Source organism: Phalaenopsis equestris, unplaced genomic scaffold, assembly GCF_001263595.1.
Source record: "Phalaenopsis equestris unplaced genomic scaffold, ASM126359v1 Scaffold001181, whole genome shotgun sequence".
NCBI classification, from domain to species: Eukaryota; Viridiplantae; Streptophyta; class Magnoliopsida; order Asparagales; family Orchidaceae; genus Phalaenopsis; species Phalaenopsis equestris.
The window spans coordinates 181728-202343 of record NW_018165620.1 but is presented as its reverse complement, the minus strand read 5'-3'; the positions used below and the strand labels follow the sequence as shown (position 1 = coordinate 202343).

The 20616-nt window shown below is 34.1% G+C and overlaps 2 protein-coding genes across 2 annotated transcripts; one reads left to right on the top strand and one right to left on the bottom strand.

Moving 5' to 3' along the window:
* Nucleotides 1–6116: 6116 nt before the first annotated feature.
* LOC110033432 (protein FATTY ACID EXPORT 1, chloroplastic) lies at nucleotides 6117–13739 on the bottom strand. The gene is made up of 7 exons (XM_020737406.1): nucleotides 13667–13739; nucleotides 11811–11957; nucleotides 8418–8655; nucleotides 7264–7428; nucleotides 6864–6910; nucleotides 6740–6780; nucleotides 6117–6647 (listed from the first exon to the last, which is right to left on the bottom strand). Exons 2-7 carry the CDS (start codon nucleotides 11832–11834, stop codon nucleotides 6557–6559), a joined length of 606 nt encoding a protein of 201 aa, XP_020593065.1. The 5' UTR covers nucleotides 11835–11957; nucleotides 13667–13739; the 3' UTR covers nucleotides 6117–6556.
* Nucleotides 13740–18652: 4913 nt separating this feature from the next.
* LOC110033426 (protein BOBBER 1-like) lies at nucleotides 18653–19599 on the top strand. The gene is given in 3 exon segments (XM_020737399.1): nucleotides 18653–18806; nucleotides 18964–19253; nucleotides 19255–19599. Coding segments are annotated over 3 exon segments (783 nt in total). The 3' UTR covers nucleotides 19594–19599.
* The last annotated feature ends 1017 nt before the right edge of the window (nucleotides 19600–20616 follow it).

Genomic DNA, 20616 nt, shown 5'->3' with positions numbered 1-20616 from the left:
TTTTTTTTTTTCATGGCAGCCAGGCTTTTTATTGTCATGGCTGTTGCAAGACAGCATGGGGCAATTACTTTTTTTTTTATTCTGAAGTTGGAGCCTGAATGGGGCAAGTAATTGTAGAGATTTATCGTAGGTCCCCATCATTCCTACGATTTAATAGTTTTTAGGTTTTAATCCTCTTGAAATTTATTAAATTTGAGCTCACGGCATTTAAAAAATTCTGCATGGGTTCTCTCCCTCCCTCTCTCTCTCTACTGTGTGTGTCTGTTGGGCACTTGGGCTCACTTGGGCTTGCCTTCTGGGCTTGCCTTCGTTTAGGTAATGCTACTTTATTGTGCAGTCATTAAGCAAGGTGAGCCATATGAAGGGTAAATGCTAAGAATTTAATAGGTATGTATGTAAATCTTCCTTTATTTTTTTTTTTAGAATTTTGTTCTTGTTCTTCAATGCGGGAACCACGTGATGTTTAAATACATAAGAAGTTTGTAGCAGCCATTAAGCATTAAGCATTGTTGTTTAAATTGGTATGTATGCAACCATTAAGCATTTTTGGCAGCATGTATAAACATGGAAGGTTGTTATTATTTTGAGGTATGAACATAAAGAATTTTGTGGTATATATGTAAGTTATAAACTGTTCTTGCTCTTCAATGCGGGAACCACAAGATGTTTATACATAAGAATTTTGTGGCAGTCATTAAGCATTAAGCATTGATGTTTAAATTGGTATGTATGCAACCATTAAGCATTTTTGGCAGCCTGTATAGACATGGAATGTTGCTATTATTTTGAGGTATGAACATAAAGAATGTTTTTGTAGGCAGCACTTGTTACTTGCCTTCGTTCAGGCTGGTATATATGTAAGTTATAAATTGGTTCTTGTTCCTTGTTGAGGGAGATGATGAATCATTTGATTGACATTGAAACAGGGAACTTTAAATGCATAAGAATTCAATGGTAAGTAAACCTCTGAATGTTTTTGTAGATTGTCATTTGATTTTTCATTCTAGGAAAATCTGGGAGGCTATTAGTTGCAGTCATGTGAAACATAAAGAATAGTTTGCAGGCAGCACTTGTTATTTGTCTATGATGCTTGGGTTTTGTTTGGCTATTAATAGATCCAAGGAAGTCACAACTCCCAAAATTGGTGAGAGGGCTGTTTTCCTCTCTCCCTTTCATTGTTTCGGTTGGGTTGTATTTTTAATTGGAAAGGTCATAATATTGTTGTTGCCGACTAATAGTAAACTCTGGGAACAATATTATAACACAACTTTTTTGTGTGTTCCTGGTTCACGATTTGTTTCAAACTAGAAGGAAGATTCTGTAGTCTTTACTTTCTTATTCTCATAGCAAAATACAAGTAATAATGAATACCTTCTAAAATGCAGTAATTGTTAAAACTATTTGAAGATATTGCCCCCATTCAAATTGCCCAGCCAACTTCTACTCATATGGCCATTTCAACATCAAATTGATTTAGTTCTTGGTGCATCTTTGAACTTAGCACACTACAAGATGAGGCCAAATTCAGTTCTGTTTCTAAACAGTACATCACCATTATTGTATACGAGTTATTAATCAATGGAAAACTGCATTAAAGCTAAACTTGCAGTTCTGCTAAGGTTCATTTGATTGCTTTGATTTGGTGCAACCTTGCAGGAAGAGCAGAACTATGGTGGCTCTGTTTCTAGTGGATAAACTGATTATGGCTGATTAGTTTTATTTCTATAATCTATTTGGGTGCAATATTTATGTCTTTAATTGTGGTGCAGAAAATGGCTTATGCATATTGAAGTTTGGCAGGGAAGTATTAAGTATAAATAATATTTATGAAAACTTTATGAAAGTTAAACTCATTTTATTTTTCATCTATCTATACATGCAGCTAGCCTTTTTTTGCTGTGAGAGAAGAAGAAGCTTTGGAAGAGCTTACATGGGTGAGTAGCTTCAAATTAACATGTTGTTATATGTGGTATTTTATTATTTATGCATAAAAATTTGTATCTCATGGTACAAAATGAATCTTGAAGGAGCCATCTGTAGCTAAGTGATTTTTTTTTTGTCTACTTGTACATATAAGAACTTTCCTTATCTAAGTCATAATGTTGGTTTTATTTGATGGTTTGGATTAGTTTCTGCTGTCTCTTAACTAAAATATTTTTTTGCTTTAGATACTTGGTGAGTTGGTTGGACACTTCAATTACAGACTTGATGAGGTTTTGGAAAGAAATTATAAAAGCGGATTCTCTTTACCCGTAACATACATGTATATGTATTAGACATTTACATTTGTCTGAAGCTGAAGTTGATTTGTTCATTTTCTTACAATTGGAATGTCAGAAAGGCTTCAGCATTTGTTTTCTTTATCGTTGTGAATATTTAGTGACAGAAAGTTAGTGATGATATTTCCATGGCCAAAGAAATTTATTATAGTTGTAGTAATTAGTAAATATGTGTATAGGAGATTGAGAGAAGTGAATGCAGACTGAATTTACAATTTGAAATTTGATTTCAAATTCACAGAGCTCTGAGAATTGAACTGAATTTACAATTTGAACATTATCTTTTTGTGTAAGATATTATCTGTCTGACTAATGATGAAGAGATGTTTTTGTTGAAGTTTTTTATTTATTGTTTTTGGTAATTTGAGAATTAATTAATAATTTTTATATATTTTATTTAGAGTTATTTCAATTTTTAAAAGTTAAAATGGTGGCATTTTTTGATGTGATATGAGAATTAATATTTAATTTTTTGTCTATTTAACAATTCAAAAAATATTAAAAAATTGAAATTTTTCGAATGTTTCAAACAATTCGAACTCGAACATTCAGAACACTTCAAACATTTCAAACATATCCAAATAATTCGAACAATTTGAACTAATTTCGAGCAAATCAAACCGAACACGAACATGCATTTCATGAACAATTTTGAACACGAGTCTATTTCAAACAAACTATATTTCAAACGAACCGAATACGAACACGAGCACTGTTCGTTCGTGTTTGGTTTGTTTACACCCCTAGGCGCGACACCTTCCACCTAGTGCAATGACACTCGATGTTGATGTGACCACGCTGGCCGGACAGAGATTCTGGTGTGCGTGACACCTTCCACCTAGTGCAATGACACTCGATGTCGATGTGACCACGCTGGCCGGACAGAGATTCTGGTGTAATTACACTTGCTCTCGAGCGTGGTCACACCCAAATCCCATATGTGACACTTTTGGGTAAGTGTAGCCACACCTAACTCTTGTTGTGACCACGCAAGTTCACCTAGTTTGCACTGTTTCGCTCTGTCAGTCCCCGGATTTCCGCCATTAGCGTTGTTTAACTGCAAAATAAGCAACTTTTGCCCGGATCTTAATCCCAAAATGGCATCAGGAGTAAACATGGCCCTTTTCTTATGAAGCAAGTGGTCACCTCTTGCTTGAGCCAAGGGATATCTCCCCAAGGGCAAAACGAATCGAAGGACCGACTGGCATTTGAGATCTCAGACAATCAACCGAATAGAGAACTTCCAGGGGTCTTGAGAGGGAGTATTCATCTTTCTCAAGGAGAAGAACACCAGAGAAACGAGCTTTTCCCCTTTCTTCTCCTCTCTTCCTTCTCTCCACTGTCCTCTCCTTCCTATCCTAAAACTCTCCGTGAGTTGAGGTTGGGAAGGCATCCAGAAGGAAACAAATGTTGTTATCCTCTCCGGCAAGGAGAGCTTCTTCCTAACTTTAGAGAAGAAAGCTTCGGCCGCTTTGTTATCCTCTCCGGTAAGGAGAGCTCCTTTATGACTTTGGAGAAGGAGAATAACGATGACTTCGTCATCCTTACTGTGAAGGAGCTTGGACGAGCCTAGAGAATGCTTCAGGTGAGAAACTTCTCTAAACCTTTATCTTTTCTTTCTAGCAAAGCTCTAGGTTTTGTGTTAGAGATGATATGATGGGTTATGTGTTAGAGGAAGCCTCATAGGTTAGGAGTTTTTTGCGATTCCCTACGATTCATGAGAGGTTCTCCACAACCTTAGTCCAAAATCTTAAAGTTGGGATTGTACCAATCTAGCATGTGTGTCGGTGGTTTTGTTTTCAATGATAAGAAGAATGAAACTTGTTTCTTGGACCTAGAGAACAAAAAACTTCATGATTTTGATGTTTCCGATGCCATGAAAGTTTCCTCAACAAAAATCTTTCATGTCGGGCAAATAGAGGTGGTTCTTTTGTAGCTCCGCGTGATGATTGGTTGATATACTTCACTATTATCCTACCTAGACCCCAATGAGATCAGTAGGATGAGTCCAACTTGCCATCAAATACGATTAGATTTTCAATTTGCATGTATTTGCATCCACGTTGCATGCATTACATGATTTTAAAATTTTCATTAAAATATCTTTGTTTGCAAGTGTTGTCTATCAGCTGCCTACAAGGGCTCGATCGACCAGTTTCTGCCAACATGATTGATCAGCTGCCACCGACCTCATCTGTCAATCATCCACTTTCTATCGATATGATTGATCGGCCACCACCGGCCCGATTGGCCAATCAACCACTTTTTCATCGACTCAGTTGCTCGGCCACCATTGGCCTGATCGTATTGATTGACCACTTTTCCTTCGAGATGATTGATAGGCTGACACTGGTCTGATTGGTCAATCGATAAGTTTTAAGTCGATTCGTTCGATCGACAACTTCCATCGGTACGATCGATTGACTGTCACCGGCTCGAGCTGTTTTACACTTGTGAGCATATGTCCTCATATGCACATAGTGGGTATTCGTGCCCCGCTTGGGCAAAATACCTCGTACTTCTTGAAATCCTCATATGTCACTGTGCACCACCTCTTATGTGTTTGTATTTGTATTTTCGCACCCTTGCAGGTTTTCTTGCATAACATCTTGTATGTTCATGTCTTGCGTACTTGAGGTCTGCGCTTGAACCTGTATTCCCATATGCTCATGTGTCCACTCAGAGCTTAATTCTCTTTAATGAAAATTGCAACATTTCACTTCCTATGGTGTCATTCTGAAATGTCATATGTATGTCGTACTGTTGACTTCATTTTTTTATGAGGTCTAGTTTCTCCTTTTTAGAAGCTTAGAATCTAGCTATAAAATTTTCCTGTTGACTATTCCAGAGGACTAGTAATGGAGCCCTGCCACATATAAATTTTAAACGTTTCTTGACTCTTCTTATAAAGTCTCACAAGGGTGGTCTTAAGCCCTCGTTTCTCACTTGATATGGTTAAGACCAACATGTGAAAACTTAATGGATGAGTTCCAATAAGATCAGTGGGACCTTAGGGCAACCCTATGTGGCTTGGTCTTAGTCACACTCACACATTTCAAAACCCTAAAATCACTCGCACTTAACCTTTTACACATGAATGGGAAGAGGGAGATATTTTTACACACCTCACATTTTAAGAGTTCCAAGTATATATATTCAAACTGCAAATGTATTAAAAAAAAAAAAAGTACAAATGTATCACATGCGACAACTACCAAAAATACATGAGGCTACCCATAGCCAAAATTAGGTATAAACAACAATTCTAAATGAAAGAAGAAAAAGTAACAAAAATAACATCTTTTATTAAGATCTAAATGAACGAAGAAAAAGTAACAAAAATAACATCTTTTATTAAGGTACCCACTAACCCAAAATTTAATTCAAAGCTAAATTAATATTATATATAATAAATTAAATATTATTTAAACTCGAAATATCAACATTTTTACATTTAAAAATAAGGTTTAAGTTTTATCCAAAAAAACATTAAACAATAATACACTTTTCTTTTTTTAAATGAAACAAGCATTGCCGCCACACTAAAATATCTATATTTATTTTTAAATAGAAGGTTTAAGATGTTATTTAACTAACAGTAATTAAAAAATATATATGAAACATGTCATTCTAAATGACAACATCACTGCGCATCATTGCATTGTCATCACTTACAATTGCGACAACATTAATTTATAATTTTTTTTAAAGTGCTGCTTAGAAAAAAAAAATTTTAAAATATCAGTTTTTGAAATTTCCAAGTAATTCTAATAAAATGCCCATCAAATTATGCTAACTTAAGGATATCAGAAATAACAGAGAGGGGAGTCTAAATTAACAAGACCTCTATCATCATAAATTGATAGTAATGTACAAAGAAATCAGTGAATCTAGCGCAGTTTGAAGAACGCCAGGCTTCAGAGATTTCATAAACTCTGTTCAATGGAGATCTTCACAAATAATTCATTTGGGAAATTAGTAAACAAGCTTTGCACAAGCTACGAGCAGACTATATATGATGATGATTGAAATAGTGTAACTTGAATAAACTACTTTATTTCCCCTTATATTAGTTTATACATTCCCATACTTAGTAACTATTAGAGAATCTTCGTTACAAAGTTATTTTACTTGACTGGAATCGCTCTATAATGATACTGCAACATTTTTCTTTTTTCTTTTTTGATATTAAGAATAATGCAAAGTAATAGCAATTTAAGGTATTAAGAAAAAAGAGAGATCTCAGGTGAAAAACAGGGAAGAAGAAGAATTTGGGACTAACGGGACTGCGCATCTGCGAGCTTCCTCTTTGGTGGAGGGTTTCCTCCGGAGATTACCACATAAAAATAGAAGCAAAGCATTGCAGCACTGCATTTTTTCAAGAAAAAACAACCGGTTATCTACTAGAATTTAAAGTACCCAAATTCCATGATAAAACCCTAAACCAGGTTAAGTATTACCTCATAGAAATATAAAGCCCAGAAGGGAAGAGATTCTTTGTCTGTTAAAGATAAGCGGGGTACATTAAAAGCAGATCACAGATTACAAAGAAGCGGAAGACAAATTGCATATAGCATCACTTACCAAGGAATAAGACTGGAAATTCTTCACAAGAAGAGTAGCAGCAATGGCTGCAGTACAGCCAAAATAAACAAAAAATTGAGCATGAATTAAAAGAACAAATTATTGAGATTAAAAAAGAGAAATCACTGCCTGCAAATTACTGAATAACAAAAGCTCTCTAGAAGTTGATTAATGAGAACTATAGATGAAACAGTGAGGAACATTGTTTAAAACTATCATTTTCCCAATCTGTGGATACGACATATCCATCATAGCGGAAACTGAGAAGAATATTTTGATTGAAAATAAATTTAAAAAAATGGAATGGCAGATTTACTTCAACTCCATGGTTAAGAAGAAAATTAGAAGAAAAATCATTCTCTTTTTATTTAGACAATAAGTAATGATTATATTTTGGTACCTGCTTGTCCTAACATGAATGGTAAGCTGGACAGTCCTTTTCTCCAGACCTTCAGGCTAATGGCTGCCAAGACTATTATACCAGCCCCTAGCATGCTTGTAGTTAGGCTAACTGGGTTTCTGGAGAAAAGAAAACCAAAAAGCCCGCCACCAAACAACAGACCACCTGAACCACATGTAATTAGAATGTTAATTACAGATTTCTTCATCGGTTATGTAGAGTTATTAAGAAAATGGAACAAGGCAATCCCTGCAGGGCGTACAGAAAAATATAGAAAGAGGAAAAAAAAATGGAAATTTACATAGCACGCAATTCTTATGTATTTACATATCTCACACCTAAACTATCATATTTACATACATAGTGCTTTTATGTTTCAAATCTATAAAACAGCAACAACAACAACAACAAAGCCTTAATCCCACTATGTGGTGTCCACTACATGTATCCTTTTTAACTAGTTTTTAAGATTCAAATCTATGCACAAAAATAAGTCTTTTATTTTTTAAAAAATTATAATAGTGCAATTTTTTATATGATATTAAAGATTTGAGTATTATGTTTGTGAATTTTTAAATTAGATGTGTGATATGTAAATACCTAAGCATTGGGTTCTATGTAAGTAAATACCCCGCAAAAAAAATTGCTGAGAAAAAAATTGCAGCAATTTATAAGTAAAATAAAAATTGTAAATCTTGATTGAAGCAATCAATTTAATTAGAAACTACTAAAATTAAAACAGCCATTGCTGCTTGCAACACTAGACAATAATGGTCTAAATTTGTCACTAGAAATAGAACAAATTATTTCCAAGACCCATCCCTTATTCAGTGGCTATTAGTAGACTCAGATCATGTAAAATAAGTTTTCTTTTGTCCCCAGAAATCATATCAGATAAAGATTTCTCCTGGCATATAATCATTAAATTTCATTTGTTATAATGACCAATGAACTTCAAATAAACAAAAATGGAGGTTGCTTTCAGAACTATAATAATAAAACAAGAAAAAATAATGTATTTGATTTGCAAATCCTCTCATATTAGTTTTTCCATCCAAATAAAATGATAGAATAGAATAAACCAGATAATAAAATACTATTAACATGGCAGAGAATCAAGGGAAAAAAATTACATGTGGTAGGTAAGCACTCACCATAGGGGATTCCTAAGCAAAAATCGTGTATTTTTGCATAACCCTTTTGTTCAACAACACTATCTTGAAGTACATCCAGATCTGCTCCTATTTTTTCATCACTCGATTTTAGAGTTGAATATGGCTTCATATCATCATCCCCAAATTTCTCTGAAGAACCTTTGAATTTTAAAACAGTATTTTCCTCATAACCCGGAATTCTCGTGCTATTTCCATTAAGGCGCATAGAGATAGATGTCTAGAAATAAAGAAAACTAATTTAGTATCAAGCTAATATGCTTAAATGGGCTTCAAAGTAAAAACCTTTTTCTTTTTTTTTCATTTCTTGTTTTAAGTAAAAAGAACTGGCTAGATAATGCTCGTGATCTTTAATTCTTAATAATGTTGGACAAACCAGAAAGAAAACAAACTAATCTCACAAGACAAGGAGTTAATTCACAAGGGATCTACATTTTAATATGCTTAAATGGGCATGAACGCACGGTATGAATGCTCTTGAATGCACGGTAACATAAAATGTATCAAATAAAAAATATAACAATTTCCCAATCCTTAAGATACAGAAATAGGAATATGATTTCAAAAATATATGGAGAATAGAAAACTCAATTATCTTACAAGGGCAAGTGGGCAACCTCATAACTATCTTTCTTGTAAAAGCATAAACAAAAGCCAACGGCTGCTAGCTATTCATTATGTAGTCTTGGGTCAAGAATTTAAGTCCTGGAAAATACCACATTCCAAAGAGATATATGCCCTATCAATGTTAACCCTACTGCAGAACCCACTTTTTTCTTTCCCTCCCCTTCCACACTCCATCCCTCTCAACCAACCCACCTCTTCACATCTTTGCTGCCTGCCTCCAACGCTCCATCTTTTTCTTTTAGTTTGGTGGGGCCATTTACATACATAGTACACATTTCTTATCTATTTACATATCTCAAACCTAAACTTCCCTATTTACACACATAGCATTCAAAATTTTAATATCACATCAAAAATAGCAGTATTATCACTTTTTAAAAATGAAATACACCTTTTTATGCACAGGAATTGAAGCACGAAAGTGGATGTGTAAATATGAAAGTTCAGGTGTGAGATATGTAAATGCATAACATAAGAATTAGTGTGTTGGTTCCTCAAATACAAGAAACTGGAAGGTTGTTTCCTCTGTCTCTCTCCACCTAATGCCATCATTAACCCTCTTCTCATCATTGATAATATCATAGAACTTTATTTTCAACATGGATAACACTGGTTCCTCAAACACATATAAGGAAAGCTCCATCTACCTTGTTACCCACCTCCACCCATTCCTATCATAGATGTGATCTGGATTCCTCATGCATAAGCGCTTAAGAAACTTTGTTCCATCTTCCTTCCCCCTACTTGCATCTCACAGCCCAATTCTACTAAAAACACGAAATGTTTCCTTGCACACACACAGAAACCACCTTGGAGGGTTGCTTTAAAAGGAGCATGTCCAAAGAAGAATGCAAGTAAGGAAAAGACAGAGAGAGAGAGGTAATGAGGGAGAGACAAAAGAAAGATAAAGGAAAAGAAATGTAAGAAGATCAGAACAGGACAACGGAGCTAACACAAATATGTCAAAATCAACCACAATCAAGTTGGGGGGAAGGAGGGGTGTCTAAACAAGCTTCATAGTGTGAGATAAGAAGATAGAAGCCGAGAGTTGACAGAGGGACCAAAAAGATGATAGAGACAGAAGAGAGAGAGAGAGAGAGCATGTGAGTGTGTGTGAAGAAGAGTTAGAAAATGATAAAAAGAGACACTATAAAAAACAAGGATGCCTGCATTACTGTTATATCATTACACAAGTAGTTGAATAAAAGCGAAGAGGAAGCTCACTAATTTGGAGAAAATAAGAGCATTTTGAGAGAGAGAGAGACGTGACACTGCTCTTCATCGCCAACTTTGATTATTTCATCCAAATAAAATAAGGAAAAATAGAAGAAGAAAAAGAAACAGAGGGAAAGCTGAAAAGAGAGAGAGAAAGAGAGGGAGAGAGAAAACAAGAAAGAGGAATGCAGAGGTGAGTTTGGAGGCTGCACAAGTATGGCGAGAGAAGTTGTTGATTGGGAAGATGGGCAGTAAGCTCCATCAACACTTCTTCGTGAATGATAAACAGAGGAGAAGAAGTAGGATACGGACAGAGTAAACAAAGAGAAGAGGATGGGGGAGCGAAAAGTTGCGAGGTGGCATGAAGTGTTGTAGAGGTTGAGATTGACAAGATTAGAGCAATTAAATTTAGTGAGAGCCCACTCTATCTGAATTTTGAAACACTGCTTCATAGGGCAATTAAATTCAATTATATGAATTAAAAATGGAGAACATTGATGAAGGCTAATTACTACAATAAAAAAATTAGGACCACAGTCGCAAATTTTGAAAGAATGAAAAAACTGCAAGAAAGGTGAAAGTAGGGTGTAAACAAGTTGAGTCGAGCTTGAGCCATCTTCGGCTTGAGCTTGATCTGTCTTGATTAATTAATTGAGTTCGAACTGAAGCTCGAGTTTAAACCTAAAAGATTGAGTCGGCTCGCAAGCTGGATTGTTTATTTTACAAGAGGAAAAATAGTATTATATTAAGCTACTGTTATGATAATATGTCAAATTGTATGAACAATTAAAAGATAAAAAATAAAAAACTTGATATAAAATATAAGCTAACTTTTTAAACATTTGCAATAATTTAACAGTATAGTCTTGAATTTTAATAGATTTTGAGTATATTTTATATTAATATTTATTCAAAAAAAGCTGGCTCACAAGCTAACACACGAGTCGAAACTGATTTGAGCTTGGCTTGTTACTTCATTGAGCTCAGCTCAGAAACCACCTATCAAGCCGAACCCGAGCAAGCTAACATGTCGACTTGTTTAGTTACAGCCATAGGTGAGAGTCGAGGAATCTAGCAGAAATTTACCAACATAGAATAAGAAAAGCTTGATATCATTAGAAGTTAATCCACCTTCCATCCCTCACTTTCTATCTATATTAATAAACTGAATCACTTATTGGGTAATATAGTGGTTTTTATCAAACCCGACTCTAGTTGAGATAAAACCAATGATGACACTAATGATGATGAATGGCTTCTAATATGCAAAAAATATATCTATCTTCATAAATCGACAAATCCACATGCTTAAGAATTTCTATAAAGTTGAAGCTCAACAATAAATTTCCCAGTGTATATCACAAAAATGATTAACAGCTGAAATTTTTTGTTTAAAAAATAAGATCCAGACGAATCAATCAATAACTAGCCCTCTATGAAATGGTCCATTGAGTTTAGATTAAAAATATAGCTTCTAATTATAGAAAATATATGTTTTTTTATAGAAGAAACTGTCATGGAATTAAGCAATACCTTTGCTTTAATAGTCTTAGGCATCTTACGGCCATGAATAAACCAGCCTGAACTTGTCAGAGAAGGAGCATTTAACGTTGATGAAGAAAGATGGTGCTCCGACAAGATTCTCTTATTAGCAATGCAAAAACTTGAAAGTTGAACAGCCTCCATGGAGAAAAGCAACAACTAAATACCATAGTTAGCTTAGCATAATGAAAGAGATTTGAATAATAATAGAAGTAAAGAACTACTATTGAATCCACAATAAACCAAAACAGATAGCTAATAAATAGCAACATAAAATATAAATTGAAATCCTACAATTTAGCAAGTCAAAAATTGACAATGGCGCCACTCTTAGGCACCCCCTTCACGAAGGTTAAGAGAAAATTCATTAAAAGAGGTTATGATGATATTTTACAAAAATGCATACATGCTAAATGACACTATATTTCCAAAGAAATGATAGTATGAAATCATTCATGTTACTAAGTATTTCTTTGATAATGAAAGTTTTGCATGACAAGCATAGCAAAAATGCAACCCATATGTCTGGATCGATTATTGACCCAAACATTGGAACAAAAAAAAGACCCTCAACAAATAAAAGCTGTAAAGTTCACTCTCAATTCTTTGCAATATGTAAGGACAAATAGGTACATGGCAAGACCATCTACAATCCCACAAAACATGTATATTTGTGTACCTACCATCATCAACATCTAAGAATAAGTGCCAAACTTAGGGATTGAGAATGGAACAAGTTAATTGGTGTTAACATGTTAGGATCCAACATTTCACAAGTGATTCATTAATTACACCTCATACTAAATATTACAAGAAAATTTAAACAAATAGTATGAATGCACGATTGAGTATGTTGAGCGAAAAAATTATGTACCCTATGTGTACAATCATATTTGCTCGAGACAAATTAATCAAGTTATTAAAAGATTTTAAACCGCATTCAGTAAATCGTTGCACTGGCTTTGATAGCCTACAAGTTTGAACCCACCAAGCCCAAGCCTCTGAAGACCTTGAGTTGCACAAAACCAAATCTCATCAATTTGCCCAAAAGTTAGCTCTAACTAGGCCTCAACACTACAATATTAAACTCATCCAAAGGATTCACGAAGTCACCTATCAATCAAGTGCAGTCACCAAAAAGAGCTCAACCACTAGCCCAGAATACTCGCAAGCTCACTAGGGAATCATGCTAGAAGATCACTAAAAAAGCTCGCCCTCAATTAAGAACCACCCAAAGTTCTCATGACTAGCAGCCAACTACAAGTCAAGCTCAACCATCACACATCTAGCTTCACTGAATCCAAATTTTACATCCCTATGTAATTGTACTATGTAGCAATTATGCAATCAAAACCTTAAAACATATTGAACCACATGACATACAGGAATTTCTCCCGAATTCTCTGCAGAATCTCCCCCTTTGAAGTGCTACTCAATAGCACGGTTTGACCATCCATTCTCATTTCAAGGGGGTTCGATTGGATTCAGTCTAGACCAATTAATCTACAAGAATCTTCTAGACCTAGCATCTGCTTCTATATCTTACTTGTTCAACAAGCTTGATTCATTTCTCGGTAAAATTTTGGTATTCCCAGGGCAAACCTTGAACCTAACACAACATAACGCATTTTAGATCTATCTCATCACATTTTGGAATGTCTTAACGCAACATCTAATCAATACTTCCGAAACTTCCAATAGAGTAAAACGCATGAGAGTAAATGCTTAGGTTAAGTGGACAGCGATGTCCGTGGCCCTCAATGATAAGCCTGGTATCAGACCTAGCCGATACGCAGCAGATCCGGCTGCTCTTCTAGAGGCGGGGAAGGTAGATTGGCGAAGCTTACCTCAATACAGCGATCTGCGAAGTAAGTTGCCGGATGCAGCGGATGAGCCACCGAACGCTTAGGGCAGGGGGAGGGAGAAAGTCAATAACTTAGAAGGTTGATCGACGGATCGTGACGCAAAGCCACGAACTTTGACTTCTATGAAGGTTGGAGGTTTATCTTTCCAACAACTCGCCTGTTTTTGCCGCACACGGTCGAAGTTTATTAGATGCGATCGCTTCAACAACTTTTACAGTCTCGTGCTTGATCTTTTAGAATATATGGGGAAAATTTTGTGCTAGGATCATCTGCAGCTGTGATCAAAGTTGTGGCCTGCAGAAAATTCACCATAATTGGGTGAAATTTAATATGGCAGTTATATGAAATCTAGCACATATATAAATAATAAAAAAGTCAAAAGGAGGCACATAAAAAAAATTGAAGATATAAGATACTGGTGGACAAAGACCTAAATACACCATCAATCGAACTCTCTATTTTCAAAATTTTCCAAACAATTTCATAGTAAAAATGAATCAAAAATAAATGGGTGATTGTGCAAACCCCTAAATTAGATTCTTTTGTTCATAAAACAGCATTGCACATAGGTTCAAACCAATTAAAAAAATTCAAATACTTAAAGTACTAGAGGATGAAGGCCGTCCAAAGAATAAATCATGAATCGAGCTTTCTATTTTCCAAACTTTTCCAAACAATTTCAGAAAAAAAAACGAATCAAAAGCAAATGAGTGGTTGTGTAAACTTATGAATTACGTTCTTTCTTTCATCAAACAGCATTGCAGTACGTTCATGCCAAAAATCCTTCAATTAAGAAATAGATAAGTGACCACAAAACTATAATGAACAAAGCCAACGAGACAAATACCACAACACATAAAGAACAAATCCATTAAACAAAGTTTAAGGATGGAAGATACCGAAGAATAAAAAAAAAACAAAGGAAGAAAAAGCCACCAATTAACCTTTTGCCATGGTTACCACAGGCCAAAGAAAATCTAAGGAAAAAAAAGTCCTAGGCAACGTATGGAAAATGACAAATTTGATTGCTCTAAATAGCAAGGCTAGGGGCATCAATATAATTTCTATATAAATAAAATATGGAATGTGGGTGAGCGACAACAGCGTAAAAATAAGAGTGCATTTAATTAAATGCACTGATGCCTCATAAACTAAACACATCAATTGGTATTCTCAGACCACACCGTAGCCAAAAAGCTGTCTCAAATGGTGTCTAAATATCTAGTTACTTCTATAATATAGAGGCTATAACTTGGTTCTTGAAATAATTTTAATGAGATGTGGAGCAATTAGAGAAGGAAGAATGTGATAAGGAGCTCAAGCTCATTGGGTTAAAACTAGCACTATCAAGGGAATCTTGATAAAAATATCAAGGTGTAAGAGCATAGTGACAAGACAGAATTATATGGGTAGCATTAAATTAATCAGCCAAAGCTTGTTATTAATTGATAGTATGAGAGCTCAATCACGCTATGATAATGCCCATATTATTTAGTATCCTTTAAAAACTGAAGGGTTTAAATATCAACTTAATGCTAATTTTCCTATACAAAAGGTTTTCAAAGTTAGGTTTGGATGTTTATCACTAACTAGAATAAAATGGTCCAAATTGTCAGGCATTGAAGAAGTATTTGCATAATACAAATTGATGTGTCATCAACATAATTTATCATCTTGCTTGAATCTCAAGGCATTTGGCATAGATTTTAATATTTTTTTTTTAAGAAAAATTCATTCCTATTGAAATTAAAAATATCTAGAACTCTGCTTTTAGCAGACTTACAATCAAAAGGACCAGGTTGATGAGACGAACCCAATGATATCAAAATTGATCCAATTTCCAATCAAGCCCATACTAAGCTATTAAACCACATTCAGAGGCTTTGGGTAGTCAATTAAAATGTCATATAAACTTCAATTTTGACACGCCTTTAGTCAAATTGAGTGTCTTGATTAAAATACTTCGATGGTCTGAGCACCCTTAATTTTGTGTTCATTAAGGCCATCAAGGTCATCGAAGCATCAAAAAGACTCTTATAATCACGGGGAAGCAACAAGGGTCTTTCGATCGAGTGGTATGGTGGTTATTCTTCAAATGACCAAAATGCACCACTCATGGAACCAATAAATTGACCCCATCTCTTTACTTGAGAGCAGGAGAAGGAGATGGAGAGAATAAGCTGGTTTCCAGTTTTGTTTGGACTGAAGGCTTGGAGATAACTTCCAACCTCCACGGTCAATGACCATTGTCGACCACCACCTATTGCCCGCCATCGACCACCATCGGCTGCCCCAGCTTTGTCATAGTTTGTGGATTATGTTGAGTAACAAGGTATCTTAAATATTATTCAATATTGTTCATTGAATATGGTGGATTAAAGGCCAAGTGATAATTGTCGATGGAAAACGCTCTTGAATATTGCATTCAAAATAAAACGAATCTTTTTTGTATACTGTGTATAGACAAACATTGTATTTGATGTATCATAGTGATATTTGCCAAGTAGTGGGATAAAAGTCTAATTTTGTACCTACAAATTGATAGTGAATCATTTTAACAGGGCTAGACCCCAATGTTTTTTTCTTTTCAGATTTTTCACAAAAAAAAATTCTTGGTATTTTCTCTTGTTACATTTTCATTATCTGTGTGCTTAATGAAATTTTATACAATGTTGAGATGTTAAATTATTACTCTATTGCCACAATTTTTTTGGTATACAACATTAGCGATGTTTTCACGAGCTATATCAAATTATTATGTGTTAGAATATTCACTATTATATAGTGAGGGATTAATGTCTTAGTTTTATAAAAAATATTGGTGCACATACATGAACTTGAAAAAAAAAATTTAAAAATTTTTTTACAAGATTTAACCCAAATGAAATGGCATAATGTATATATATGTTCATAAAAACTTGCTCTTTCCCAAAACTTAAAAGATATTATATAAATAGTGGGGGTAACAATGATATTAAAGAAATGACATCAGTTGTAATAGCTAAACAACATGCTCAGGAGACAATTGTCATATCACAATGGTTGAAAGATTGTGGTAGGGTGATGACAATCATGTGGTGGTGGATAGAAGACTAATTGGGAGATGATAGTTTGAGGATGGCATTCAAAAAAATGATGGTCAAGTGGTATCGATTAAATGATTGTGTTAACTGTTTATGTCGATTATTCTCTAAATTATTTTACATATATAAACTTGCTCTAATTTCAGCTCTAGGACCCTTTTCATGTGAAGACCGAGTCTATTTATAATTTTTTAGAGTGACATTTTAGTATTTTTGTCAAAGCTACATACCCAGTCAATCATTCTATACTAATTCATTTGATCATAAGTTATCCATTCAACATTTAAATGTCTTAGTGATGTCGAGATTTAGTAATGTTTAAGCTTATTTGATTCATATCATCAAGACTCCGGAAACAATCGTAAGAATATAAGATTCAAACATCATTTAACCCTTCAATCAATATATGTAAATTTACATAAGATTCAAACATCATTTAACCCTTCAATCAATATATGTAAATTTACGGTAGTACTTTAAGCCCTTGATTTGGGCCTATTTAAACATAAATTGGACAAAATTTGGTTTTATTATATTCATCTCATTATGATATTTACTTCAATTAGAAAATTGCTAAAGTATAGTTTGGATGATTCTTAATTTAATTCTAAATTTTTTTAAATTTAAACATTTCATCAATTGTCATGCTTGATCAAGCCAACTTTCAAATAATATGTTTCTTATTAAATTAATATAATTCGCTTCAAGTTTTAAAGTTTGTTGGAGGAATATTTCTTAAATTCATTAATCCCATGAAAAATGAGATTTTATAATTTTTAATTTTATTTATTTAAAGGGGCATTTACATATGTACCGCAGCCAATTACTATGCATTATTAATCTAACACCTAAGCCTGACTTTTTACACTTATACCATCTAAACCTAGGGCTGTCAAAAAAGCTTGTTGTTCGCGAACAGTTCGTGTTCGGTTCGTCAATGAGTTTGTGTTCGATTCATTCAATAAATAAACGAGACGAACATGAACAAATTTTTTTCGTTCGATTAGTTTAACGAACCAAACACAAACAGTGATGCGTTCTTTCGTGTTCGAGTCTTTATTGTTCGAAATATAAAATAATTTAAAATAATTATATATAAAAAATTAACGATATTTGAAAAAATTCAATTTTATAAATTATAATATAAAATAAATTAATAATATTAATATATTAATATACTATATTAGTAATATACTAATATAGACATTATACATTTATATAATATAATGTATATAATTAATATAATATATTATTTATATATATTAATATTAGGGATGTCAAACTGGCTCATTGTTCGCGAACAGCTCGTGTTCGGCTTGTTCGTTAAGAAACGAACACGAACATTGACTTCACGAACAATTTCAAACACGAGCTTATTTCAAACAAACTAAATTTCAAACGAACCGAACACAAACACAAGCTCTGTTCGTTCTTGTTCGGTTCGTTTACACCCCTATCTAAATCTTTCGCAGCACATAAGAAAATTCGCTGTTTTATAGGTAACCCGACATTTATGTAAAAATTTAAATTTATGGGTTACATATGTAAATATATAAAAAGTGAGTGGTATGTATGCAATTCTTTCTTATTTAAAAATTTAAAGGAAATTTATCAAATATTAAAATTTAAAGCAAAGAAAAAGCGCATTAAGGTGTCGTCTGACGTCATTTTTGTTTATATTTATAAATATGTTTGTTTGATATATTTTTTAAATATTTTTAAAAATATAAAATAAATTAACTTATATTTTAAAAAAATCAAAATATGAGGGATTTTCTTAAGAAAACAACTAGCTTAATTGATTGGACTTCATCCCCACCGCTTTTCTCCTCATTTGAAAGAAACATAGCCCTGCATTTTGCATAATCTGCTTTGCTCCGTCGTCATGGCTGTAATCTCCGACTTCGAGGAAGAAGAAAAGCAGACGCCAGCTTCTTCATCGACTTGGATCCCTGATGCGAACGAGGAGGCCCTTCTTCAGATCCTAAAGAGGAAGGGACCCATCCCCTTATTCGAGACTGTCGTCGATCTTCTTCGCCGTCGGTCTGATGTCTTCATGTCCGAATCATCGGTGAGCAAACTCACGGAGGTGCTCTCTGCTGCCAGACAAAAAGAAGTTGTCGAGCAGACGGCTAAGAAAAAAAAATGGACAAGGAGCCATTGCCTTATAACTTAGCAGGCATAGTCAAGGGTGAGGTCATAGAAAAGTTCATCGAGAAGATGGACGTAGACGAGGCGAAGGAGAGCACGCCAAAGAAGCAAGGGCAAGTTACGGAGGAGACGACAAGGAAGCCGGGACTGTTAACAAACCAAACACTGGAAATGCTCTCGACCTAAAGAAGTATAGTTGGACCCAGACACTTAAAGAGGTTAACGTTAACATCAAAGTTTCTCGAGGCACAAAGTCTAGATTTGTGATCTGCGAAATAAAGAAGAACCACTTGAAGGTTGGGCTCAAGGGACAGCCTGCAATTATTGATGTAAGTTAGTGACGTTTTTCAATCTGTCAAAGTTGATGATTGCTACTGGAGCATTGAGGATCAGGAAGTCATATCCATACTTCTTACTAAACAAAATCAAATGGAATGGTGGAAGTGTGTAACAAAAGGTGAACCTGAAATCGATACTCAGAAAGTAGAGCCTGAAAACAGTAAACTATCAGATCTGGATCCTGAAACACGTCAAACAGTGGAAAAGATGATGTTTGATCAGCGACAGAAATCAATGGGTCTTCCAACTAGCGAGGAGTTGCAGAAGCAAGAAATTCTTAAAAAGTTCATGGCTGAGCATCCTGAAATGGACTTCTCAAATGCAAAAATAACATGAAAAGCAGAGGCTCTAAGTGTTGCTATTTGTGCTCGTGTCTGATTGAATTTGGTTCCATTTTGGATGGCCAATTTGCATGGTTCTGATTAGTCAGAGTCTTGATTTTTTTCTTGTTGAACTGTTGCAGAGCAGTTTTTGTTTTAGCATATCTTATTGTGCATTGCATCTGTCTAATTATCTTCTCAAGATGTAAACTTACTTAATGTTGTTACTTAAAATGAATAATCATTTTCATTAAAAAAAAACTAGCTTAATTGATTTAAATTGAAACTTAAATAAAATCCGAGACGGCCCTAAAAAAGTTAATTTTTGGGTCCGAGAGGGCCCTACATTTTTATTTTTTTTATTTATATTTTAATTTCTCACAAAATATATTGAACATATTCAATTAGTGTGATTGTTTTTAAAAATCCCAAATATCTTAAAAAATAGTATAATTCGTTTTGAGGACAAAAAAAAAAGAACATATAAAAAATATAATAAAAAATATATTTTTTTAAAAAAATAAAATTGTTCACACACAAATCCTTAACATTTAAATAATGGCGCTGGATTTCACTCTTATGAACGATCCAATTTTAAGAATAAGCTCAGATGCCGTTTATTCCACGGTAATTTTCTTATAACCTTATTCACATTATCTCCCCAAGTCCACATCACAAAAGTATGCCAAAAAAAATTTTTTAATGATATGAGTCGAATATGTTAATCTGTTGGGCTTGTCTTAACTAGCCGCTCGTGTATTACATATGACCGGAATTTTTTATTCGCAAAATCGAGGGAAGGTGCAGGCGTTGAAACGGGTTGTTTCGCCACCGAAGAGGGAATATTCAGTGTGGAGCAATTATGATGGAAGAAATTATGCATAAAAAAAGTAAAACACATATCACTCAATTCTTATATTATTATATATCTAATACTTAAATTTTAATTATATATACATATATCCCAATCATATTTACATGTAAAAATAATATATTTCTTCTTTTAATAATTAGAGAATATATATATATATATATATAT

Bases quoted from the DNA above. Each gene is read 5' to 3' on its own strand.
- LOC110033432 (XM_020737406.1), bottom strand. From the start codon at position 11,834: ATGCCTAAGACTATTAAAGCAAAG. The intron at 6,781-6,863 runs GTAAGTGATGCT...TATCTTTAACAG, and splicing joins ATTTCCAGTCTTATTCCTTG to ACAAAGAATCTCTTCCCTTC. The intron at 6,648-6,739 runs GTAATACTTAAC...GAAAAAATGCAG, and splicing joins GGGCTTTATATTTCTATGAG to TGCTGCAATGCTTTGCTTCT.